The sequence below is a fragment of the Amblyraja radiata genome, assembly GCF_010909765.2.
Source record: "Amblyraja radiata isolate CabotCenter1 chromosome 42 unlocalized genomic scaffold, sAmbRad1.1.pri SUPER_42_unloc_1, whole genome shotgun sequence".
Lineage (NCBI taxonomy): Eukaryota > Metazoa > Chordata > Chondrichthyes > Rajiformes > Rajidae > Amblyraja > Amblyraja radiata.
In genome coordinates, this window is record NW_022630087.1 from 1,523,142 (window position 1) to 1,548,360 (window position 25,219).

Genomic DNA, 25,219 nt, shown 5'->3' on the forward strand with positions numbered 1-25,219 from the left:
CTCTACTCTCTCGCCCTCCCTCCCCCTCCCCTTCATTTCCCCCCTCTCCCACTCCTCTCCCTCCCCTCCTCTCTACCCTCCTCCTATCTCCCCTCTACTCTCTCTCGCCCCCCCCTCCCCTTTCCCCCTCCCCCTCTCTCCCCCTCCCTTCCCCTCTCCCCCCTTTCCCACTCTCCCCCTCACCCGCTTTCCCCCTCTCTCCCCCTCCCCTCTCGCCACTTCCCCCCTCTCTACACCGTCCTCTCCCATCCCTCTCACCCGCCTCCCCCCCCTGTGTGTGTGGGGGGTGGTTAGTGTGTGTGTGACGCCGCTGCCCCCTCCCCCCGGTATGTAATTTATTGTGCGTTTGTATGTAATTTTTGTATGTAATCAACCTCTCTCCCTCTCACTCTTTCCCCTCCTCCCCTCTCTCCAGTCTCTCCCTCCCCCACCTCTCTCTCTCTCCCTCTTTTTTTAAATGTACCAACATTTTTTGTACAGCATGATGTCCCAAGCCTTGTACTCAATGCTCTGACTGATGAAGACAAGCTTGACAAACTGCTTCTTCATCACCCTGTTTATCGCTTTCAGACAATCATGCACTCGTACTATTCGGCGGTCTCTGTGTCCACCTACAACATTCTCTGGGGCTCTGCTGCCATTTACAGTGTAAGTCCTGCTGCTGCTGCTGCTGCACTGATTTAACTTCCCACTTTGCACTTGTCCAAGTTCAATTCAACCTGCCATTATTCCTTGGCCCACATTTCCAATTGATCCAGATCTGCTGCAATTTCAGAGAGTAAGTCAATCGCTTTAAAGTCCTGTACATCACCAACTTTGCTGCTGCTGCTGTCTACAAACTTACTGAGAGAGAGGGGGGGGGGAGAGTGAAAATAGTACGAGTGCATAATTCTCTGAAAGCGATAACACACAGAGAGACAGACAGACAGACAGACGGGGTGATGAAGAAGCAGCAGCAGCAGTTTGTCAAACTTGCTCGCCTTCATCATCAGTCAGAGCATTGAGTACAAGAGTTAGTTGGGACATACATCATGTTAGAGAGAGCTGTACGAAAGATGTTGGTGTGTGTGTGTATGTGTGTGTGGGGGACAATACTTGGGGAGTGTGGTGTGCTATTCTGGTCCCGAAACTACTAGAAGCATTCATTGTGAGAAGCGGTGGCAAAAAGATTCATATTAGTGCTGGAGTGAGTGAGCGCTTCTGTGTGAGTTTCTTAACAACGGGAACCTGATACCAGTAGATCGTCCTTCGCAACAGAAGCCTGTTGGCATTAGGCCTTCCTTGACACAGACTAGGCCTTCTCTAGGAACAGAAGCCTGACTCCAGTAGGCCTTTACTTGCCCATAACTTAGGCTAAAGCCCAGAGGTTAGGCCCGAGGCCTATTACATTGCCATGAGGCCTACAAAACACAGGCTCTGAGGCCTAGAACATAGGCCAAAACAAACAACTCAGGCCCATGGTAAAAAAATACAGGCCTGGAGCCTATAAAACAGGCTAGGAGCCCACAACACAACCCTGAAGCCTACAAAACAGGCTTGGAGGCCCAGAACGTAGGGCAAAGCCCACAACTACACTGAATGGACAGTGAACACCATCACTCTCGTGAAGAAGTCACAGCAGCGGCTATATTTCCTGAGGTCTCTGCGGAGAGCAAACGTTTCACGGCAGCTGCTGATGTCCTTCTACCGGTGCGCCGTGGAAAGCATCCTCTTGCTTGCCCCCTCCTACATTAAAGTCTTCTCACTCACCACTCCACCTCCAGGTCCCTCAGATCGGCCGACTTGGGGCAGCTGAATATCCCGCGGTCTAGGCGTAAGCTTAGGGGCGACCGCGCCTCTGCGGTTGCAGCTCCTAGACTGTGGAACAGCATCCCCCTTCACATCAGAACTGCCCCCTCCATCGACTCCTTTAAGTCAAGACTAAAAACTTATCTATACTCCCAAGCCTTTCCTAACATCCACTGAGCGAGGGCTATATGTATGTAGTTTGTTTGTTTATACTATTCTTATAACAAATGTAAAGCACTTTGGCCAACGAGAGTTGTTTTTTAAATGTGCTATATAAATAAATGTGACTTGACTTGACTTGACTGGCTCTCCTATGGCATCCTGGTGTGTTTTGCTAGCTGCACTGTGGCTGAAAGGAAGGCACTACAGAGAATTATTAAAACTGCACAGAGCATCACAAATGCTCAACTACCCTCCCTGGAAGACATTTACAGGGCCCGATGTTTATGCCGAGCCACAAACATCAAACAGGACACATCCCACCCTGCCAACCACCTTTTCACTCTGCTGCCCTCTGGGAGGCGATACAGGTCTCTGAAGGCCCGCACTTGTAGACTAATTAACAGTTTCTACCCATGTGCCATTAAAGAACTAAACTCAGATAGATAACACTGCGGGCAACACAACACTATTCGTGGTGCAATATAAAAATTTGTTTGTTGCAGTGTGCAATATAATGTGCAATATTTTTATATTTCTATTATCTATTTATTCATTTCATTCATTGATCTTGCCGGTATATGAGAGTTAATGGCTGTTTGTGTTTTTGTTCTTTTAAATCTTTTATCCCGTGTCTTAATAAAAATAATAATAAATTTTATTTATGGGCGCCTTTCAAGAGTGTCAAGGACACATTACAAAAATTTAGCAGGTAGAGCAAAAACATGTAAGGGGAATGAAATAAATAGTAGAGACATGACTAGTACACAAAGTAAAGACATAATTCAATATGAGGCAATTAATGCACAGATGAGAAGGGAGGGGGACGTGGGGCTAAGGATAGGCAGAGGTGAAGAGATGGGTCTTGAGGCGGGACTGGAAGATGGTGAGGGACACGGAATTGCGGATCAGTTGGGGGAGGGAGTTCCAGAGCCTGGGAGCTGCCCTGGAAAAAGGCTCTGTCCCCTAAACTGCGGAGGTTGGACTTGTGGATGGAGAGGAGACCGGCTGATGTGGATCTGAGGGACCGTGAGGGTTGGTAGGGGGAGAGGAGGTCAGTGAGATATGGGGAGGCCAGATGGTGGAGGGCTTTGTTGGTGAGGATCAGGATTTTGTAGGTGATCCGGTGGGAGATGGGAAGCCAGTGAAGTTGTTTGAGGACAGGAGTGATGTGATGCCAGGATTTGGTGTGGGTGATGAGTCGGGCGGCTGCGTTCTGGACCAGTATGTAGACCACTGAAGGAGATGCAATGACATTTAGTTATACAGTATGACAATAAAACGTATTTGATTTGATTTGATTTGAACTAGGCCTGGAGCCTACAACACAGCCCTGAGGCCCACAACACAGGCTTTGAAGCCCAGAACTTAGGCCAAACTTCCTGAATTCCCTGAGGGGATCAATAAAGTATTTATTATTATTATTATATTTTTTTTACAAAGCCCACAGGTTAGGCCAAGGCAAAAAACACAGGCCTGGAGCTTATAATACAGCCCTGGGGCCTACGAAACACAGGCTCGGAATTTCCAGAACTTAGGGCAAGCCCACAACACAGGCCTGGGGCCTAAAATACAGGCCCTGAGCCCTTAAAATAGCCTTGAGGCCTACGAAACACAGGCCCGGAAGACCAGAACTTCGGGCCAAGCCTTTAACACAGGCCTGGGACCTAAAACGCTTAGCCGACAGCAACGTACTAAACCTCTGAATCAAAGAGCATTATTGCGAGATATTTTTGTGGGTGCTTAGTGACAGATTATAATATATTTGCGTATTTATGCTTGGGTCTAAATGTTTTAGAGTGAAGCTTTTTGTGCCTGCATCTAGCTGTGTTAGCTGTGAGGAGGATGCTAGGAGGCTGCAAGGTGACTTGGATAGGCTGGGTGAGTGGGCAAATGCATGGCAGATGCAGTACAATGTGGATAAATGTGAGGTTATCCACTTTGGTGGCAAAAACAGTAAAGTAGACTATTATCTGAATGGTGGCCGATTAGGAAAAGGAGAGATGCAAAGAGACCTGGGTGTCATGGTACACCAGTCAGTGAAAGTAGGCATGCAGGTGCAGCAGGCAGTGAAGAAAGCGAATGGTATGTTAGCATTGAATAGCAAAAGGATTTGAGTATAAGAGCAGGGAGGTTCTACTGCAGTTGTACAGGGTCTTGGTGAGACCACACCTGGAGTATTGCGTACAGTTTTGGTCTCCTAATTTGAGGAAAGACATTCTTGCCATAGAGGGAGTACAGAGAAGGTTCACCAGACTGATTCCTGGGATGGCAGAACTTTCATATGAAGATAGACTGGATAGACTCGGCTTGTACTTGCTAGAATTTAGAAGATTGAGGGGGGATCTTATAGAAACGTACAAAATTCTTAAGGGTTTGGGCAGGCTAGATGCAGGAAATTTATTCCCGATGTTGGAGAAGTCCAGAACAAAGGGTCACAGTTTAAGGATAAGAGGGAAGTCTATTAGGAACGAGATGAGAAAATCATTTTTTACACAGAGAGTGGTGAATCTGTGGAATTCTCTGCCACAGAAGGTAGTTGAGGCCAGTTCATTGGCTATATTTAAGAGGGAGTTAGATGTGGCCCTTGTGGCTAAAGGGATCAGGGGATATGGAGACAAGGCAGGTACAGGATACTGAGTTGGATGATCAGCCATGATCATATTGAATGGCGGTGCAGGCTCGAAGGGCCGAATGGCCTACTCCAGCACCTATTTTCTATGTTTCTATGTGCCAAAAATCAGCAATTAGACTACAAAATGCATTAATAAAGGCAAAATATCGCATGATTGTGTTAAATGTCCCTCTCTCTCTCCCCCCCTTCCTCTCCCCCTTTTTCTCCCTCCCTCTCTCTGTCTCTCCCTTTCTCTCAGTTCCCCCTCTCTCCCCTCTCTACACTGTGCCAAACGCTCTAAATCCACACTCCACAAGATAATGCTGCTCTCTCTCTCTTCCCCCCTCACTCCCATTCATTTCTCTTGCCTCTTTCTACCTCCCTCTCTATTTATCTCTCCCCTCACGTTTCCCCACTTCCCCTTTCTCTCTTTCTCCCCCCTCTATCTCGGTCTCCCCCTCTCTCCACCCCCTCGCTCTCCCCCCTTTCTCTCTCCACCCACTCTCTCTCCCCCACCTACGGTGATCTCTCCAATATCTCCAACGACGTAACAGAATAGCCAAACCAGCAACTGTAAGTTTTCCTGAATTATCACCACTATTCGAGTTACGATGAGAGAATGGTTTGACAAGACCATAGGTCTCGTTCGAGGGAGGACATTCTTGCTATTGAGTGAGTGCAGCGTAGGTTCACCAGGTTAATTCCCAGGATGGAGGGACTGACAGACAATGAATGAATGGGTCGACTGGGCTTGTTTATTCACTTCAATTTAGAAGGATGAGAGGGTATCTTATAGAAACATATAAAATTATTAAGGGATTGGACAGCCTAGATGCAGGAAACATGTTCCCCATGTTGGGGGAGTCCAGAACCAGGGACCACAGTTTAAGAATAAGGGGTTGGCCATTAAGGACTGAGATGAGGAAAAACATTTTCACCCAGAGAGTTGTGAATCAGTGGGATTCTCGGCCACAGAAGGCGGTGGAGGCCAATTCACTGGATGTTTTCAAGAGAGAGTTGGATTTAGCTCTTGGGGCTAATGGAATCAGGGGATATGGGGAGAAGGCAGGAACGGGGCAATGATTGTGGATGATCAGCCATGATCACATTGAATGGCGGTGCTGGCTCGAAGGGCCGAATGGCAACTCCTGCACCTATTGTCTATGTTTCTATGTAAATGCTTTTCACTCCACATCACCGTCTACATCTCTCCTGCGACTCTCAGCCTGAGGAAGGGTCTCGACCTGGAAACGTCGCCCATTCCTTCTCTCCCGCTGAGTTCCTGCAGCATCTTGTTGTCTGGCCCGGCCGCGTCCTGGCAACCGTTGCTAGGGCGGGATGGGCGGCTCCGATTGGCGGCGGGGGCTGTCCATCCGTGGGGCGGGGCTACGACCCGACCTATAGGATAAAGGGGCGGGGACGCGGCTCCGATTGGTTGGAAGCGAGGAGGGGGCGGGAGCTGGTGCTTTGTGACGCCTTCCCTGGACCCGCGCCCTGGACCAGTTCCTATTGGTCGCTGGCGCTGCCCGTCAATGAGCGGAACAGAGGGAGCGGGCGGGACCTGGTGCTTTGTGACGTCAGCCCGGTGGGGCGTTGCTGGATCCGCTCCCATTGGTCGCTGGCGCTGCCCGTCAGTGGTTGGGACAGAGGGAGGGGGCGGGACCTGGTGCCGGTCACGTGAGGCGGGGCCTCCTCTCAGCGCCGGGAGCTCAGGTGGGAAAAGCAGCCGCCGCCGCTGCCGCTCGGCCCCGCGTCCTTTCCCCACCCACCCCCTCCTCCCTCCGTTCCCCAGGACGATCCCACGGCTTGTGTTAACCTGGCGGCGCCGTCATTGTGTCTCTGTGGCAGCGCCTCTGGTCCTCCCAGTGCAGCGCCCCCTGGCGGCGGGAGGCCACGCTGCACCTGTCCACGTTCCCCGCTGAGTGACTCCAGCACTCTGTGACCTTCTTCCCATGATGCATGCGGCCTCCCATGTGACTGGGCGCCAATCACTGGCGGGGAGGTGCCTGCAGCCCCCCCTCGGTTTGGGGGTGACGTCAGGGGCGACGGTCGTGCGCGCCGTGCGTGTTGCAGACGTCACAGCGCAGGGCGTCTGGCTGGCGCACGGGCTGGCGGCTCGATGCGGTGCCACGTTGCTCAGCGCCCCCCCCTTTCTCCCACTTGCTTCCTCATCCCCCCCCTCACCCCCTCCCCTCACTTACACCGTCCTCATCCCCCTTCACCACTTCCGCCCTTCCCTCCATACCATCTCTTCCCCATCCCTTCTCCCGCTCCCCCCTCATCCTCACCGCCTCATCTCTCCCCCCTCACTTCCGCCCTCTTCATCCCCTCCTCCCCCCCGTCTCCCCCCCCGCCCCGGTCACTCCCCTGCCCCCTCCCCCCTTCAAGCACGAGTAATGTTCACGCGTTAGTAATGTCCTGTTTGCCAGCTTGTTGACCCTCTGTGTTCCCCTCCTGCAGGGTTTAGGAGTCGTTGCTGTGGACGTAGAGACGGGGACGTGAGCGGCCATTGAGGGGCGGCCAGGGTGCCGGTGAGCCCCTGCCCCCATCTGCTCGGTGTGCCGGCTGAGCTTCGAGGGGCTGAGCTTCGATACAGGACTACATGACGGGGCACAACAAGCAGAAGCATTATGAGTGCGACGTGTGTGGCAAGGTCTATCGGAGCCCTTGCCTGCTAGAGACCCACCGGCGGGTGCATACGGGAGAACGCCCCTTTGACTGCACAGAGTGCTGCAAGAGCTTCAACCGCTATGACACCCTGCTGCGGCACAACCTCATACACTCCGGTGAGAGGCCATTCGGCTGCTCCACCTGCGGCAAGAGCTTTGCCCAGTTGTGGGGGCTGCGGGAGCACCAGCGGGTGCACAGTAGTGAGCGGCCCTTCACCTGCGCCGACTGTGGCAAAGGCTTCAAGTTGTCCTCGAACCTGAAGGTGCACAGGCGCGTGCACACCGGGGAGCAGCCCTACACCTGCAGCTACTGCTGCAAGAGCTTCACCCACTCCAAGAGCCTGCTGTCCCACGAGCGCACCCACACCGGTGAGCGCCCCTTCACCTGCACCAAGTGCGGCAAGGGCTTCTCCCGTTCCGACAACCTGCTGGATCACCAGCGGACCCACACCGGCGAGCGCCCCTACACCTGCGCCCAGTGCGGCAAGGGCTTCACCCGCTCCAACAGCCTGCTGGAGCATCAGCGCACCCACACCGGCGAGCGCCCCTACACCTGTGCCCAGTGCGGCAAGGGCTTCATCCGCTCCAAGAGCCTGCTGGAGCACCAGCACACCCACACCGGTGAGCGCCCCTTCACCTGCGTCCAATGCGGCAAGGGCTTCACCCGCTCCGACAACCTGCTGAAGCACCAGCGCACCCACACCGGCGAGCGCCCCTTCACCTGCGCCCAGTGCAGCAAGAGCTTCACCCGCTCCAACAACCTGCTGGAGCACCAGCAGGTGCACACCGGCGAGAGGTCCTTTGGTTGCTCCGACTGCGGCAAGAGCTTCAATACGACATAAAAGCTAAAGATCCATTGGCGGGTGCACACGGGCGAGATGCTCTTCGGCTGCTCCACCTGCGGCAAGAGCTTTGCCGAGTTGTCAGGGCTAAGGCGGCTCCGGCAGGCGCACAACAGTGAGCGGCCCTTCACCTTCTCCGACTGCGGTAAAAGCTTCAAGTCGACGCTGGAACTCAAGGTACACAGGTGCCTGCACTCCGGGGAGCAGCCCTACACATGCAGCGACTGCGGCAAGGGCTTCACCAGTTCTAAAAAGCTGTTGGAGCACCGGCGCACCCACACTGGCGAGCGCCCGTTCACCTGCGACCAGAGCAGCAAGGGCTACACCCACTCCAACAGCCTACTGTCCCACGAGCGGGTGCACGCCGGTGACCGTCCCTTCCCCAGCCCGGTGTGTGGAGAGCGCTTTGCCATGGCCAACCACACCCTGTCTCACCAGCATGTGCACACCAGTGACCAGCCCTACGACTGCCCGTACTGCGGGGGTTACGGCAACACCAGCGGATATACAGACTGTGATGGAGAAGGTGAGGACAGACTCTACGATGGCAGTATAAAACTGGACCACCATTGCCTGTGGCAGATTGTGTTTCCTCAGCTGCCGCAGGAAGTACATCGTCAGTTGGGCCTTTTGAGACATAGAAAACATAGAAAATAGGTGCAGGAGTAGGCCATTCGGCCCTTCGAGCCTGCACCGCCATTCAATATGATGATGGCTGATCATCCAACTCAGTATCCTGTACCTGCCTTCTCTCCATACCCCCTGATCCCTTTAGCCACAAGGGCCACATCTAACTCCCTCTTAAATATAGCCAATGAACTGGCCTCAACTACCTTCTGTGGCCGAGAATTCCAGAGGTTCACCACTCTCTGTGTGAATTTTTTTTTTCTCATCTAGGTCCTAAAAGCTTTCCCCCTTATCCTTAAACTGTGACCCCTTGTTCTGGACTTCCCCAACATCGGGACCAATCTTCCTGCATCTACCCTGTCCAACCCCTTAAGAATTTTGTAAGTTTCTATAAGATCCCCCCTCAATTTTCTAAATTCTAGCGAGTACAAGCCAAGTCTATCCAGTCTTTATTCATATGAAAGTCCTGACACCCCAGTAATCAGTCTGGTGAACCTTCTCTGCACTCCCTCTATGGCAAGAATGTATTTCCTCAGATTAGGAGACCAAAACTGTACGCAATACTCTAGGTGTGGTCTCACCAAGACCCTGTACAACTGCAGTAGAACCTCCCTGCTCCTATACTCAAATCCTTTTGGTGAACCTTCTCTGTACTCCCTCTGCGGCTTTTTGACTGTGGTGTCGATGGTGACCTCCCATTGATGTATCTAACAATGATCTATTCTACATTTTCCTTGAACTCTATTCCCTTTCTCCTTTTCACTCCTTACACTTCCTTATCTCTGCACCTCCCATCAGACTGAAGAAAGGTATTGACCTGAAACGTCATGCATTCCTTCTCTCCACCGACACTGCCCGAACCGTTGATTGACTCCAGCACTGTGTGGCCTCTTCCCATGATGCATGCCGGCCCACCCCCCCATGTGACTCTACGCAATGGCAGTGGGCGGGGCCAGTAGTCCCCCTCGGATTGGCGGTGATGTCAGGGCATCGTTTGTGAGCGCCATCCGTGCATGCGGCTGACATCACGGAGCAGGGCGGGCAGACGGTTCAACGTAGTTCCCGCATACTCGGCACCCAGTTCCCCTCTTTCCCCTCACCCTCCTGATCCTCTTACCCCCACCCTCCCTCACCCCATCACCCCCCTCCTCCCCCCCAGACCCACTCTTCCCCCTTCAAGCACTGGTAATGTTCACACCTTAATAATAACCTGTTTGCCAGTTTGTTGACCCTTTGTGTTCCTCTCCTGCAGGGTTTAGGAGCCGTTGCTGTGGGCGGAGAGGCGGGGTCGTGAGCGGCCATTGAGGGCGGCCAGGGTGCCGGCGATCCCCCCTCTCATCTGCTCGGTGTGTGGGCTGAGCTTCGAGGGGCTGAGCTTCGATGGAGGACCACATGATGGGGCACAACAAGATGAGTTATGAGTGCGATGTGTGTGGCAAGGCCTGGCAGAGCCCGAGCCAGCTGGAGACCCACCGGTGGGTGCACACGGGAGAGCGCCCCTCAAACTGCCAGAGTGTGGCAAGAGCTTCACTTGCTACGACAGCCTGTTGCGGCACAACTGTGTGCACTCCGGCGAGTGTCCCTGCGGCTGCTCCGACTTCGGAAAGAGCTTCAAGATGACACATGAGCTGAAGATGCACCAGCGGGTGCACTTGGGCTGGAAGCCCTTCGACTGCTCCACCTTTGGCGAGACCTTTGCCCGGGCGTCGGGGCTGTGGGTGCACCGGCGGTGTGGAAGAAATATTAATGTCCTTGGCTTAATTGTGACTGGAATGGATGTTTTGTATGTGACAACTGGCAGCTCTCGCTTGACCAGGTGCAGAAGAGGTTGTGGATATCGACAAAGTAAATTAGACGTATTACCTCTTGTCTGGGAATGTGTTGAAGGGTGGATGGTAAATGTAAACATGAAATGGTAGAGAAGAAAATGAAGCTTGTTTTCCCTTCTGTGAGGAATTACAATAGATCACCCGCGTCCCCTTTTGCGAGTAGCGTAGATACATTGCAGTAATTGAGAGGCTTATGATTGGCTTGGAGAGGGGATGGAGGCGTGGGCCACCTGAACGGTGAGATAGCATAATGTCAATATGCCCTTGTATTGTGTTTGACTTGTATTAACCATCTGCTGTTGAATAAGATTAACATAAGATTCACCACTCTCTGTGTGTAAAAGGTTTTTCTCATCTCGGTCCTATTGTGAGCATTCATAGCAAAAGGGTTTGAGTATAGGAGCAGGGAGGTTCTACTGCAGTTGTACAGGGTCTTGGTGAGACCACATCAGGAGTATTGCATATAGTTTTGGTCTCCTAATCTGAGGAAAGACATTCGGGGATTTAGAAGATTGAGAGGGGATCTTATAGAAACTTACAAAATTCTTAAAGGGTTGGACAGGCTAGATGCAGGAAGATTGTTCCCGATGTTGGGGAAATCCAGAACAAGGGGTCACAGTTTAAGGATAAGAGGGAAGTCTTTTAGGACCGAGATGAGAAAATCATTTTTTACACAGAGAGTGGTGAATCTGTGGAATTCTCTGCCACAGAATGTGGTTGAGGCCAGTTCATTGGCTATATTTAAGAGGGAGTTAGATGTGGCCCTTGTGGCTAAAGGGATCAGGGGGTATGGAGAGAAGGCAGGTACAGGATACTGAGTTGGATGATCAGCCATGATCATATTGAATGGCGGCGCAGGCTTGAAGGCAATCTTCCTGCATCTAGCCTGTCCAACCCTTTAAGAATTTTGTAAGTTTCTATAAGATCCCCCTTCAATCTTCTAAATTCTAGCAAGTACAATCCGAGTCTAGCCAGTCTTTCTTCATATGAACGTATCCACATCAATACTGAACCCCCAATACCGGGTGCTTTAAGTTTGTATACTAATCTCTTATGTGGGACCTTGTCGAAAGCCTTCTGAAATGTAGATATAACACATCCACTGGTTCTCCCTTATCCACTCTACTAGTTACATCCTCGAAAAATTCTATAAGATTCGTCAGACATGATTTACCTTTCATAAATCCATGCTGACTTTGTCCAATGTTTTCACCACTTTCCAAATGTGCTGCTATCCCATCTTTAACATCTATCCCATCTATCCCAACTCTAGCAGTTTCCCCACTACCGATGTTAGACTAACCGTTCAGTAATTTCCCGTTTTCTCTCTCCCTCCCTTTTTAAAAAGTGGGGTTACATTAGCTACCCTCGAATCCTCAGGAACTACTCCAGAATCTAAAGAGTTTTGAAAAATTATCATTAATGCATCCACTATCTCTGGGGCTACTTCCTTAAGTACACTGGGATGCAGCCTATCTGGCCCTGGGGATTGATCGGCCTTTAATCCATTCAATTTACCTAACACCACATCCCGGCTAACCTGGATTTCACTCAGTTCCTCCATCGCATTTGACCCCCGGTCCCCTGCTATTTCCGGCAGATTATTAAGTGGATAGGGCCGGTATGGGGTAAAAGGAGCAAATCAATTCACCTGTTTCTGATTGCAAGGGACCTACATTTGTTTTAACTAATTTGTACGCTTCATCTTTTGTTTTGATACTATCCCTGATTTTGCTTGTTATCCACGGATGCACTACCTTCCCTGATTTATTCTTTTGCCAAACTGGGATGAACAATTGTTGTAGTTCGTCCATGCAGTCTTTAAATGCCTTCCATTGCATATCCACCATCAACCCCTTAAGAATCAATTGCCAGTCAATCTTGGCCAATTCACGTCTCATACCCGTTATCCACATCAACTCTGTCTATCCCTCTCATCATTTTAAAGACCTCTATCAAGTCCCCCCTTAACCTTCTGCGCTCCAAAGAATAAAGACCTAACGTGTTCAACCTTTCTCTGTAACTTAGGTGCTGAAACCCAGGCAACATTCTAGTAAATCTCCTCTGTACTCTCTCTATTTTGTTGACATCTTTCCTATAATTTGGCGAGGAGAACTGTACACCATACTCCAGAATTGGCCTCACCAATGCCTTGTACAATTTTAACATCACATCCCAACTTCTATACTCAATGTTCTGATCTATAAAGGCCAGCACACCAAAAGCTTTCTTTACCACCCTATCTACACAAGATCCCCCTTCAGGGAACTATGCACAGTTATTCCTGTCCGTTCGTATTCCGTTCAACTGCATTCCTCAATGCGCTACCATTTACCATGTACGTCCTATTTTGATTTGTCCTACCAAGATGTAGCACCTCACACTTATCAGCATTAAACTCCATCTGCCATCTTTCAGCCCACTCTTCCAAATGGCCTAAATCTCTCTGTAGACTTTGAAAATCTATTTCATTATCCACAACCCCACCTATCTTAGTATCATCTGCATACTTACTAATCCAATTTACCACACCATCATCCAGATCATTGATGTATATGACAAACATATACAATTCTTAAGTGATTGGATCGGATAGATGCAGATTTTTTTTGCAGATGTTGGGGGAGTCTAGAACCAGGAGTCATAGTTTAAGAATAAGGGGTAGGCCATTTAGCACTGAGAAGAGGAAAACCTATTTCACCCAGTGAATCTGAGGAATAATCTGCCAGAGAAGGCAGTGGAGGCTAATTCACTGGATGTTTTTCAAGAGAAAGTCAGATTTAGCTCTTCGGGCTAATGGAATGAAGGGCAATGGGGAAAAAGCAGAAACGGGTTACGGATTTTGGATTATCAGTCATGATCATATTGAATGGCGGTGCTGTCTTGAAGTGCCGAAATGGGTACTCCTGCTCCTTTTTCTACGTTTCTATGTTTGTATATCGGTTATCGTGTGTCTGTGCACTGTGAACGGCATCACGAGAATTGCGTATTGTCTATTCATATAACCATATAACCATATAACAATTACAGCACGGAAACAGGCCATCTCGGCCCTACAAGTCCGTGCCGAACAACTTTTTTCCCTTAGTCCCACCTGCCTGCACTCATACCATAACCCTCCATTCCCTTCTCATCCATATGCCTATCCAATTTATTTTTAAATGATACCAACGAACCTGCCGCCACCACTTCCACTGGAAGCTCATTCCACACCGCTACCACTCTCTGAGTAAAGAAGTTCTCCCTCATGTTACCCCTAAACTTCTGTCCCTTAATTCTGAAGTCATGTCCTCTTGTTTGAATCTTCCCTATTCTCAAAGGTAAAAGCTTGATCACAGCAACTCTGTCTATCCCTCTCATCATTTTAAAGACCTCTATCAATTCCCCCTTAACCTTCTGCGCTCCAGAGAATAAAGACCTAACTTATTCAACTTATCTCTGTAACTTAGTTGTTGAAACCCAGGCAACATTCTAGTAAATCTCCTCTGTACTCTCTCTATTTTGTTGACATATTTCCTATAATTTGGCGAGGAGAACTGTACACCATACTCCAGAATTGGCCTCACCAATGCCTTGTACAATTTTAACATCACATCCCAACTTCTATACTCAATGTTCTGATCTATAAAGGCCAGCACACCAAAAGCTTTCTTTACCACCCTATCTATATGAGATTCCACCTTCAAGGAACTATGCACGGTTATTCCCAGATCCCTCTGTTCAACTGTATTCTTCAATTCCCTACCATTTATCATGTATGTCCTATTTTGATTTGTCCTGCCAAGGTGTAACACCTCACATTTATCAGCATTAAACTCCATCTGCCATCTTTCAGCCCATTTTTCCAAATGGCCTAAATCACTCTGTAGACTTTGGAAATCCTCTTCATTATCCACAACACCCCCTATCTTGGTATAATCTGCATACTTACTAATCCAATTTACCACCCCTTCATCCAGATCATTGATGTACATGACAAACAACAAAGGACCCAACACAGATCCCTGAGGCACCCCACTAGTCACCTGCCTCCAACCCGACAAACAGCCATCCACCATTACCCTCTGGCTTCTCCCATTCAGCCACTGCTGAATCCATCTTGCTATTCCTGCATTTATACCCAACAGTTTAACCTTCTTAACCAACCTTCCATGAGGAACCTTGTCAAAGGCCTTACTAAAGTCCAAATAGACAACATCCACTGCTTTACCCTCGTCAATTTCCCTAGTAACCTCTTCAAAAAATTCAAGAAGATTAGTCAAACATGACCTTCCAGGCACAAATCCATGTTGACTGTTCCTAATCAGACCCTGTTTATCCAGATGCTTATATATATTATCTCTAAGTATCTTTTCCATTAATTTGCCCACCACTGAAGTCAAACTAACAGGTCTATAATTGCTAGGTTTACTCTTAGAACCCTTTTTAAACAATGGAACAACATGCGCAGTACGCCAATCCTCGGGGACTATTCCCGTTTCTAATGAGATTTGAAATATTTCTGTCATAGCCCCGGCTATTTCTACACTAACTTCCCTCAATGTCCTAGGGAATATCCTGTCAGGACCTGGAGACTTATCCACTTTTATATTTTTCAAAAGTGTCAGTACTTCTTTTACTTTGAAACTCATAGTATCCATAACTACTTTACTCGTTATTCTTACCTCACATAATTCAATATCCTTCTCCTTGGTGAATACCGAAGAAAATAAATTGTTCAATATCTCCCCCATCTCTTTTGGCTCTGCAGATAGCTGCCCACTCTGTTTCTCCAATGGACCAATTGTATCCCTCGTTATCCTTTTGCTATTAATATAGCTGTAGAAACCCTTTGGATTTACTTTCACCTTACTTGCCAAAGCAACCTCATACCTTCTTTTAGCTTTTCTAATTTCTTTCTTAAGATTCTTTTTACATTCCTTATACTCCACAAGCACCTCATTTACTTCATGCTGCCTATAATTATTGTAGATCTCCCTCTTTTTCCGAACAAGATGTCCAATTTCCCTTGAAAACCAGGGATCTTTCCAATTTTTACTGTTTCCTTTCAACCGAACAGGAACATAAAGATTCTGTACTCTTAAAATTTCCCCTTTAAATGTCCACCATTTCTCTTCTACATCTTTCCCATAAAACAAAATGTCCCAGTCCACTCCTTTTAAATCATCTCGCATCTCATCAAAGTTAGCCTTTCTCCAATCAAAAATCTCAACCCTAGGTCCAGTTCTGACCTTCTCCATAATTATATTGAAACTAATGGTATTGTGATCACTGGACCCGAAGTGCTCCCCAACGCATACCTCCGCCACCTGTCCCGTCTCATTTCCCAACAGGAGGTCCAGCACTGCCCCTCCTCTAGTAGGTACCTCTATGTATTGCTGCAAAAAACTATCCTGCACACATTTTACAAACTCCAAACCATCCAGCCCATTTACAGAATGTGTTTCCCAGTCTATGTGTGGAAAGTTGAAATCTCCCACAATCACTACCTTGTGCTTACTACTAATATCTGCTATCTCCTTACATATTTGCTCTTCCAATTGTCGTTCCCCATTTGGCGGTCTTTAATACACCCCTATAAGTGTTGCTACACCGTTCCCACTTCTCAGTTCCACCCAAATAGCCTCCCTAGATGAGCCCTCCAATCTATCCTGCCAAAGCACTGCTGTAATATCTTCCCTGACTAGCAATGCAACACCTCCACCTCTTGCCACTCCAATTCTATCACACCTGAAGCAACGAAATCCTGGAATATTTAGTTTCCAATCACAGCCCTCCTGCAACCATGTTTCACTGATCGCCACAACATCATACTTCCAGGTGTCTATCCAGACTCTAAGCTCATCCACCTTTCTTACAATGCTCCTAGCATTAAAATATGCACATTTAAGAAACCCCCCCGTCTCTTCTTCTCTGTTTATTTCCTTTTTTCTTTCTCCTCTTGTGTCTGAGTGCTTCCCTTTTCTGCTTCCTGCCTCCCATTCTGTCTACTAGCTTTCTCTATTTGAGTCCCTCGCCCCAACCATTCTAGTTTAAAGTCTCCCCAGTGACCTTTGCAAATTTCCCCGCCAGGATATTGGTCCCCCTCGGGTTCAAGTGCAACCCATCCTTTCTGTACAGGTCCCACCTTCCCCAAAAGAAGTCCCAATGATCCAGAAACTTGAATCCCTGCCCTCTACACCAGTCTTTCAGCCACGCATTTATCCTCCACCTCGCTCCATTCCTACTCTCACTGTCGCGTGGTACAGGCAGTAATCCTGAGATTGTTACCTTTTTGGTCCTTTTCCTTAACACTCCTCCCAACTCCCTAAATCCTACCTTCAGGACCTCTTCACTTTTTTTACCTATGTCATTTGTACCAATATGTACCACGATCTCAGGCTCCTCTCCCTCTGATTTCAGGATATCTTGGATGCGTTGAGACACGTCCGAGACCTTGGCACCAGGGAGGCAGACCACCATCTTGGTCTCCCGACTGCGTCCACAGAAACGCCTATCCGACCCCCTAACAATAGAGTCCCCAATTACAATTTCCCTCTTGTTTTTTTCCCTACCTTTCGGAGCAACAGGGCCGGTCTCTGTGCTGGAGGCCCGTCCGCTGTTGCTATCCCCGGGTAGGCTGTCACCCCCATCCGTACTCAAACAGGAGTACTTATTTGCAAGGTGTACTGACATTGGAGTACTCCCTCGTTCCTGCCTCTGCCCCTTGCCCTTCCTTAGCGTGACCCACATGTCTCTCTCCTGTGGTTTTGGAGTGACCACCTCCCTATAACTCCCCTCTATGACCTCGTCACTCTCCCTGACCAGACAGAGGTCATCGAGCTGCTGCTCCAGGAACCTAATACGGTCCCTTAGGAGCCCCATCTCTCTGCACCTGGTGCAGATGTGGACGTCTGGAGGGCCATCCGACACCATGACCTCCCACATCTGACATCCAGAACAGTACACTGCTCTGACTGTCATTCTCTCGCCTTACCCTGGATCCGATACCAGTATAATACAATAGAAACTGCTGGGAGAAATCAGCAGGTATCTGACACATACAGCTGCTCCCTCTTGCCCTTTAAACTGCACCTTTATTATATAAACAAAAAGCACTGTACCTTTAGCCCACTGTACCTTCACTAAAGCACTGTACCTTTAGCCCACTGTACCCTTGGCTCACTGTACCTTTAACCAGAAAGCAGAAATGCTAACCTGAGGTTGCACCCAATCAGCTGCTTCCTCTAGTCTGCTTCCACCAATCAGCGGCTTCCACCAGAAACCCTCCCTATGGAGTGTGGAACGTTACAGACTTTGGTAAAAGTCCTGACCCTCCTCCACTGTCTCCAACGGTCCCGGGCCTCTATGAAAACAAGACCCGCGCCCGATTTAAGTACTCACCGCCCTGACCCTCCTCCACTGTCTCCAACGGTCCCGGGCCTCTGTGAAAACAAGCCCCGCGCCCGATTTAAGTACTCACCGCCCTGACCCTCCTCCACTGAATATTCGTTGACTATTTGTTAAGTGTACCGAGGTAATAGAAAACTAAACTAAATTGATCTAAACTGAATCATCTGATTTCTTATCCTTGGTATTTGATGGCAACGGCTTATTTTTTCTATATTTCTGCATTAATTTGCGGTAATTTTGATTAGTTTGGTATCTTCCTTTTTACCGACGTACAACATTTTTAACGGTATCTCTTAGGCGCCTTTTCAATCAACGTCTTAGGGACACATGCCCTTCAGCCCACTTAGTACAGGCCCGATCAAGTGGGCCTGCTGAGCTAGTGTCATTTACCAATCACTGCAATTATCCACAGACTCCTTAACTCTTCACAACCTGCATCTGACCAACTGACTTTTAAAAATAGGAAACTAGACTGGCATCCTCTTCAGTAACTTCCTCTGAAAACTCATTCCAGATTTGGTTCTATCTCCGAAATGAGATGTTGGTCTGAGATTCATTTTAAATCTCAAACTGATCACCGTAATCCTATGCACTGGTTTTACGGGGAAATCTTTTAGGACCGAGATGAGAAAAACATTTTTCACAGAGATTGGTGAATCTGTGGAATTCTCTGCCACATAAGGTAGTTGAGGCCAGTTCATTGGCTACATTTAAGAGGGAGTTAGATGTGGCCATTGTGGCTAAAGGGATCAGGGGGTATGGAGAAAAGGCAGGTACAGGATACTGAGTTGGATGATCAGCCATGATCATATTGAATGGCGGTGCAGGCACGAAGGGCCGAATGGCCTACTCCTGCACCTATTTTCTATGTTCCTATGTTTATAATACTACTAGACTAAGTGGGACCCGTTGGGTCCCAGTCACACGGGAGGCCTGGTCCACCAGTACAACCCATGGGGAAGGGGGATGTGGAAGGGTGTGTGTGTGGGGAGGAGGGGAGTGGGGAGGGGGAAAGGGCGTATGGGGTGTGGTGTGAGGGGGTGGGGTGGTGTGGGGGTGGGGTGGTGTGGGGGGAAGGGAGGAGGAATGGGGAGGGGCAAAGTGGGTGTGGGGGGAGTGGGGCTGTGTGGGGGAAGACAGATATTTCATTTTGTGTTTATTTCTTCACCTAATCACGCATTTGCCCCTAATGTACCTCTAAATTACATTCGGATTTATCTGAATCCCACCAGTGATTGACAACTTCTTCACTCCCCTTGTCCCTGGTTTTATTTTACGATGAACCGGGCAGTCATTTATGGTCTTCCCCTCTTCTACAGCGAATGATGTGTCTTTGTCCCAAACATTATGGAGGGCACTGTATGTGGATAAATGTAAGGTTATCAATTTTGGTGGCAATAACAGGGAGGCAGATAATTATCTGGGGGTATGGAGAGAAGGCAGGTATGAAAGGGTTATTGGGAAGAAAGAGCTACTTTAAATTTAGTTGCATCTGGTTGGGTAACTATAGTAGGGTGGATATTATTCCATGCTTTAATTGTGCGGGGGGAGAACGAATTGCTGTACACATCTGTCTTTGTAGCTGGGATCACAAATTGGATCGAATGCCCTCGTCTGCTCCTAATAGGTTTCGGTTTGGTGCAGGTCTTGTAATCTATGTCAAGCTGACCATTTAACATTTTGTAAAAACAGGTCAAACGGTGAGCTTCGCGTCTGTCTTGGAGAGGGTTCCACCCCAGAGTGGGGAGGGAGGTGGAGAGGGGTAGGGGGAGTGATGGAAGAGGGACAGAGGGGTAGGAGGAAGGGGGCGGGTGGAGAGAGGGAAGGGGGTGGCGTAGAGAGGGAAGGGGGGTGGGGGAGAGAGGGATGGGTGGGAGAGGGAGAGGGGTGAGGAGAGGGAAACATAGAACCATTGAAATTATGTGCAGGAGTAGGCCATTCGGCCCTTCGAGCCTGCACCACCATTCAATATGATCGTGGCTGATCATCCAACTCAGTATCCTGTACCTGCCTTCTCTCCATACCCCCTGATCCCTTTAGCCACAAGGGCCACATCTAACTCCCTCTTAAATACAGCCAATGAACAGGCCTCATTACCTTCTGTGCCAGTGAATTCCAGAGATTCACCACTCTCTGTGTGAAAAATGTTTTTCTCATCTCGGTCCTAAAAGATTTACCCCTTATTCTTAAACTGTGACCCCTTGTTCTGGACTTCCCCAACATCTGGAACAATCTTCCTGCATCTAGCCTGTCCAACCCCTTAAGAATTGTGTACGTTTCTATAAGATACCCCCTCAATCTTCTAAATTCTAGCATGTACAAGCCGAGTCTATCCAGTCTTTCGTCATATGAAAGTCCTGACATCCCAGGAATCAGTCTGGTGAACCTTCTCTGTACTCCCTCTATGGCAACAATGTATTTGAACATTGGGCATTGTGACATCACACGATGGAACGTTCACCAAGTGCTTGTGCTCCTGCAAAGGCATATGTAAATGAATCCATTCCGATTGGACATCTGTGAGCATCGGGCATTGTGACATCACACGATGGAACGTTCACCAGGGGCTGGGGCTGGTGCTGCTTCTATGGGTGAGAAGCCAGTTTATTTTTGAAATATTGGGGGGGGGGAAGGATTTGATTAAAAACGTGTACTTAAACACGACGAAATGTAATGAGGTGCGGATACTTAGAAAGAAACGTGAAATCTCTACCGAAATGGAAAAGATGTCGGCGATTCTGCGTCTGGTTTCGGAGTTGCAGGGAATCAAAGGAAGAAATGCGGCCGGAAGCCGTACATGTAAATGGATCCATTCCGATTGGACGTCTGCGAGCGTCGGGCATTGCGATTGGACATCTGCGAGCATCGGGCATTGTGACATCGCACGGCGGGAACGAATCGAAAGGCAGAAAGGGTGCCGGACGCCAGCCGGTCGGATGGGACGAGAGTTTTATATATTAACTAGACCATGTGCAGACCCGTTGGGTCTGTTTCCCCAACGGCGTTTGCGGGGGGAGGGGGGTGAGAAGAGGGGAGAGGAGGAGGAGGAAACGGGATAGATTTGGGAGAGAGGAGAGCGGGGAAGGGGGTGAGAGAGGGGGATGGGGCGAGAGATGTGGGGGAGGGGGGAGTGTGGGGAGGGAGGGGAGGAGGGGGAGAGGGGTGGGGGAGAGAGGGCAAAGAGTGGGGAGGGAGAGTGGAGGGGGAAGGGGGAGAGGTGGAAGAGTGGGGAGGGAGGTGGAGAGGGGTAGGGGGAGTGATGGAAGAGGGACAGAGGGGTAGGAGGAAGGGGGCGGGTGGAGAGAGGGAAGGGGTGACGTAGAGAGGGAAGGGGGGTGGGGGAGTGAGGGATGGGTGGGAGAGGGAGATGGGTGAGGAGAGGGAAACATAGAACCATAGAAATTAAGTGCAGGAGTAGGCCATTCGGCCCTTCGAGCCTGCACCACCATTCAATATGATCGTGGCTGATCATCCAACTCAGTATCCTGTACCTGCCTTCTCTCCATACCCCCTGATCCCTTTAGCCACAAGGGCCACATCTAACTCCCTCTTAAATACAGCCAATGAACAGGCCTCAACTACCTTCTGTGCCAATTAATTCCAGAGATTCACCACTCTGTGTGAAAAATATTGGGGGGGATTTGATTAAAAACGTGCACTTAAACACGACGAAATGTATTGAGGAGCGGATACTTAGAAAGATAAGTGAAATCTCTACCAAAATGGAAAAGATGTCGGCTATTCAGCTTTCTCCCTTATCCTTAAACTTTGACCCCTTGTTCTGGTCTTCCCCAACATCCGGAACAATCTTTCTGCATCTAGCCCGTCCAACCCCTTAAGAATTTTATACGTTTCTATAAGATACCCTCTTAATCTTCTAAAATCTATCGAGTACAACCCGAGTCTATCCAGTCTTTCTTCATATGAAAATCCTGACATCTCAGGAATCAGTCTGGTGAACCTTCTCTGTACTCCCTCTATGGCAATAACCATATAACCACAAGGGCCACATCTAACTCCTTCTTAAATACAGCCAATGAACAGGCCTCAACTACCTTCTGTGCCAGTGAATTCCAGAGATTCACCACCCTCTGTGTGAAAAATGTTTTTCTCATCTCGGTTCTAAAAGATTTACCCTTATCCTTAAACTGTGACCCCTTGTTCTGGACTTCCCCAACATCTGGAACAATCTCCCTGCATCACACGATGGAACGTTCACCAGGGGCTGGGGCTGGTGCCGCTTCTATGGGTGAGAAGCCAGTTTATTTTTGAAATATTGGGGGGGTGGAGCGGGGGAGAAGGATTTGATTAAACACGTGCACTTAAACACGACGAAATGTAATGAGGAGCAGATACTAAGAAAGAAAAGTGAAATCTCTACCGAAATGGAAAAGATGTCGGCGATTCTGCGTCTGGTTTCGGAGTTGCAGGGAATCAAAGGAAGAAATGCGGCCGGAAGCCGTACATGTAAATGGATCCATTCGGATTGGACGTCTGCGAGTGTCGGGCATTGCGATTGGACGTCTGCGAGCATCGGGCATTGTGCATCGCACGGCGGGAACGAATCGAAAGGCGGAAAGGGATCCGGACGCCAGCCGGACGGATGGGGCGAGAGTATTATATATTAATAGATAGATAGATAGATAGATAGATAGATAGATAGATAGATAGATAGATAGATAGATAGATAGATAGATTCAATTCCTTCCATCTGGGATATAAATTCATGACAGTGAGATTTTAAAATCATGTTATATTGTGAATTCTTGTGTGAATGGGATTAGTTTGTTATTTGGATACTTAGGCTATTTTTAAAAATATCCTTTTCTGAAGAAATATAATCTACGGGACATTGTTAATGGGAAAGTAGTGGGCAGAAAGGCATGCCATGCGTGGTTTGAAGAGCAAAAACTTGTAGTTTACAATGCCAAAATTGAAAAGTTGAGGAAAAACAAGGTGGGACAGGAGGGAGGGAAAGAGAGAGAGACAGAGAGAGAGATATAAGGGGAGAAGAGAGACACACAGACAGAGACATAAAGAGACATAGAGAGAGAGAAGGGGATAGAGAGGGAGGCAGAAAAAGAGGGATAGAGAGAGAGAGGCAGAGAGATAGAGAGATAGAGACACAGAGAGAGCGGGAGGCAGAGAGAGAGAGATAATGGGGGAGAGAGAGAGAGAGACACACACACAGACAGATAGGCCCAGGGGTAGAGAGAGAGGGAGAAACACACACAGAGGCAGAGATAGACAGAGAGAGAGGGGGGGGGGAGAGACACACACACAGCCACAAAGACAGAAAGAGGGGAGAAAGAGAGAGAGGGATAGAGAGAAATGGAAAGAGCGGGAGGGAGGGAGAAGGAGACAAATAAAGACAGAGGGGTAGAGAGAGACACACACACAGACGTGGGGAGGAGAGAGGGAGAGATACAGAGAGAGAGAGAAGGGGAGAGAAACACACACACACACACACAAAGAGACAGAGAGGGAAGGGGAGAAAGAGAGAGAGGGATAGAGAGCAATGGAAAGAGGGAGGGGGGAGAGGGAGACAGAGAGAGCGAGAGAGGGAAAGAGGTAGATAAAGGGAGAGAGAGACACACACACACAGACACACAGACAGAGAGAGAAGGGGAGAGAGGGATGCAGAAAAAGACAGAGGGACAGACACAGAGAGGGAGTGAGAGATAGAGACGAAAAGAGAGAGAGAGGGAGGGAGAGAGAGAGGGGGGAAGGGGAGAGAGAGAGAGGGAGACAGAGAGATAAGAGAGAGAGGGAGGGAGAGAGATATGAGGAGACACACACACACACACAAAAAGACGGAGAGAAGGTGACAGAGAGGGAGAGAGAGGGATAGAGCGAGAGAGAGAGACACAGAGAGAGACACACACACACTCATACAGAGGGAGAGAGAGAGTGAAGGGGAGAGATAGGGAGGGAGAGAGACAGAGATAGAGGGGGAGGGAGAGCGAGACAGAGAGAGAGAGAGGGGGGGAGGCAGAGAGATGGAGAGAGACACAGAGGGGGAGGCAGAGAGATAGATAGATAGATAGATAGATAGATAGATAGATAGATAGATAGATAGATAGATAGATAGATAGATAGATAGATAGATAGATAGATAGATAGATTCAATTCCTTCCATCTGGGATATAAATTCATGACAGTGAGATTTTAAAATCATGTTATATTGTGAATTCTTGTGTGAATGGGATTAGTTTGTTATTTGGATACTTAGGCTATTTTTAAAAATATCCTTTTCTGAAGAAATATAATCTACGGGACATTGTTAATGGGAAAGTAGTGGGCAGAAAGGCATGCCATGCGTGGTTTGAAGAGCAAAAACTTGTAGTTTACAATGCCAAAATTGAAAAGTTGAGGAAAAACAAGGTGTACAGAGTTGCATATTGGTTACAATCTGAGGAGTATGATGATGCTACTGATTATGATATGCCAATGTACCAGCTAGCAACTGATCTTCCCCATAAAGACGGGCTATTGTTAGAAATTGTAATTTATTTACCTATCTGTTCAGACTCACAGCATATTATACAATAATATTAAAGTTCTGATCTTGAGTCACATTTTTCAAGGCAGTCTGGGTGTTTATTACTATTTCCGTCATCCAATTATGTAATTAGCTACAATTAGGTAATTAACTAATTATATGCTTTAATTTCAGGTCATCCAAGTAAGATGTTTTATATTTGTTTCAGAATGCTTCAATCTATAATAACTGAAAATTTCACTCAGTTCTCTTAATTTTTAAGGAAGTTATGGGCTTTTGACTGTCCTCGATCACAGCTTTTGTGTTAAGTCAATGGAAAAACAATAGGGAACAAGATGCTAATTTCCGAGGATGAAAATGGCCATATCTTTTTTAATACTGAAGATATGAAAATGAATTGGGTGACAAATTAAACTTTTTGTTATGCTTTATCTGATGGGATAAAATTGCAGACGATGGTGACGGGGGCGGGGCCGAGCGCTGGTGACGGAGGCGGGGCCGAGATGATGCCGGGGGCGGGGCCGAGATGGTGACATGGGCGGGGCCGAGCGCGGGAGGCGGAGGCGGGGCCGAGCGAGGGTGAAGAGGGCTGGGTCGAGCGCTGTTGATGGGGGCGGGTGACGGGGTCGGGGTTGTCCCACTTGGGCGTCATTTGCCCGTCACGCAGATGGCGCGCAAAGATTTTCCACATCCCGAAATCCTGGGCGACTGCCTACGTCACCACGCGCCGTGTGCGCTTGTCGTGACGCGTAAATGATCTCGCGTAAATGACGCCCAAGTGGGACAGGCCCTCTGCT

The 25,219-nt window shown here is 48.6% G+C and overlaps 1 protein-coding gene across 1 annotated transcript in view; it reads left to right on the forward strand.

The window, feature by feature from the left end:
• Window positions 1-941: 941 nt before the first annotated feature.
• Window positions 942-25,219, forward strand: part of LOC116969004 (oocyte zinc finger protein XlCOF6-like) — a 36,228-nt gene continuing 11,950 nt past the window's right edge. The window contains exons 1-6 of the mRNA XM_033015979.1: window positions 942-991; window positions 5,894-6,191; window positions 7,569-8,063; window positions 8,139-8,429; window positions 8,511-8,598; window positions 10,212-10,417. Of these exons, the coding sequence (XP_032871870.1) occupies window positions 942-991; window positions 5,894-6,191; window positions 7,569-8,063; window positions 8,139-8,429; window positions 8,511-8,598; window positions 10,212-10,417 (1,428 nt within the window). The remainder of the gene's footprint in view (window positions 992-5,893; window positions 6,192-7,568; window positions 8,064-8,138; window positions 8,430-8,510; window positions 8,599-10,211; window positions 10,418-25,219) is intronic.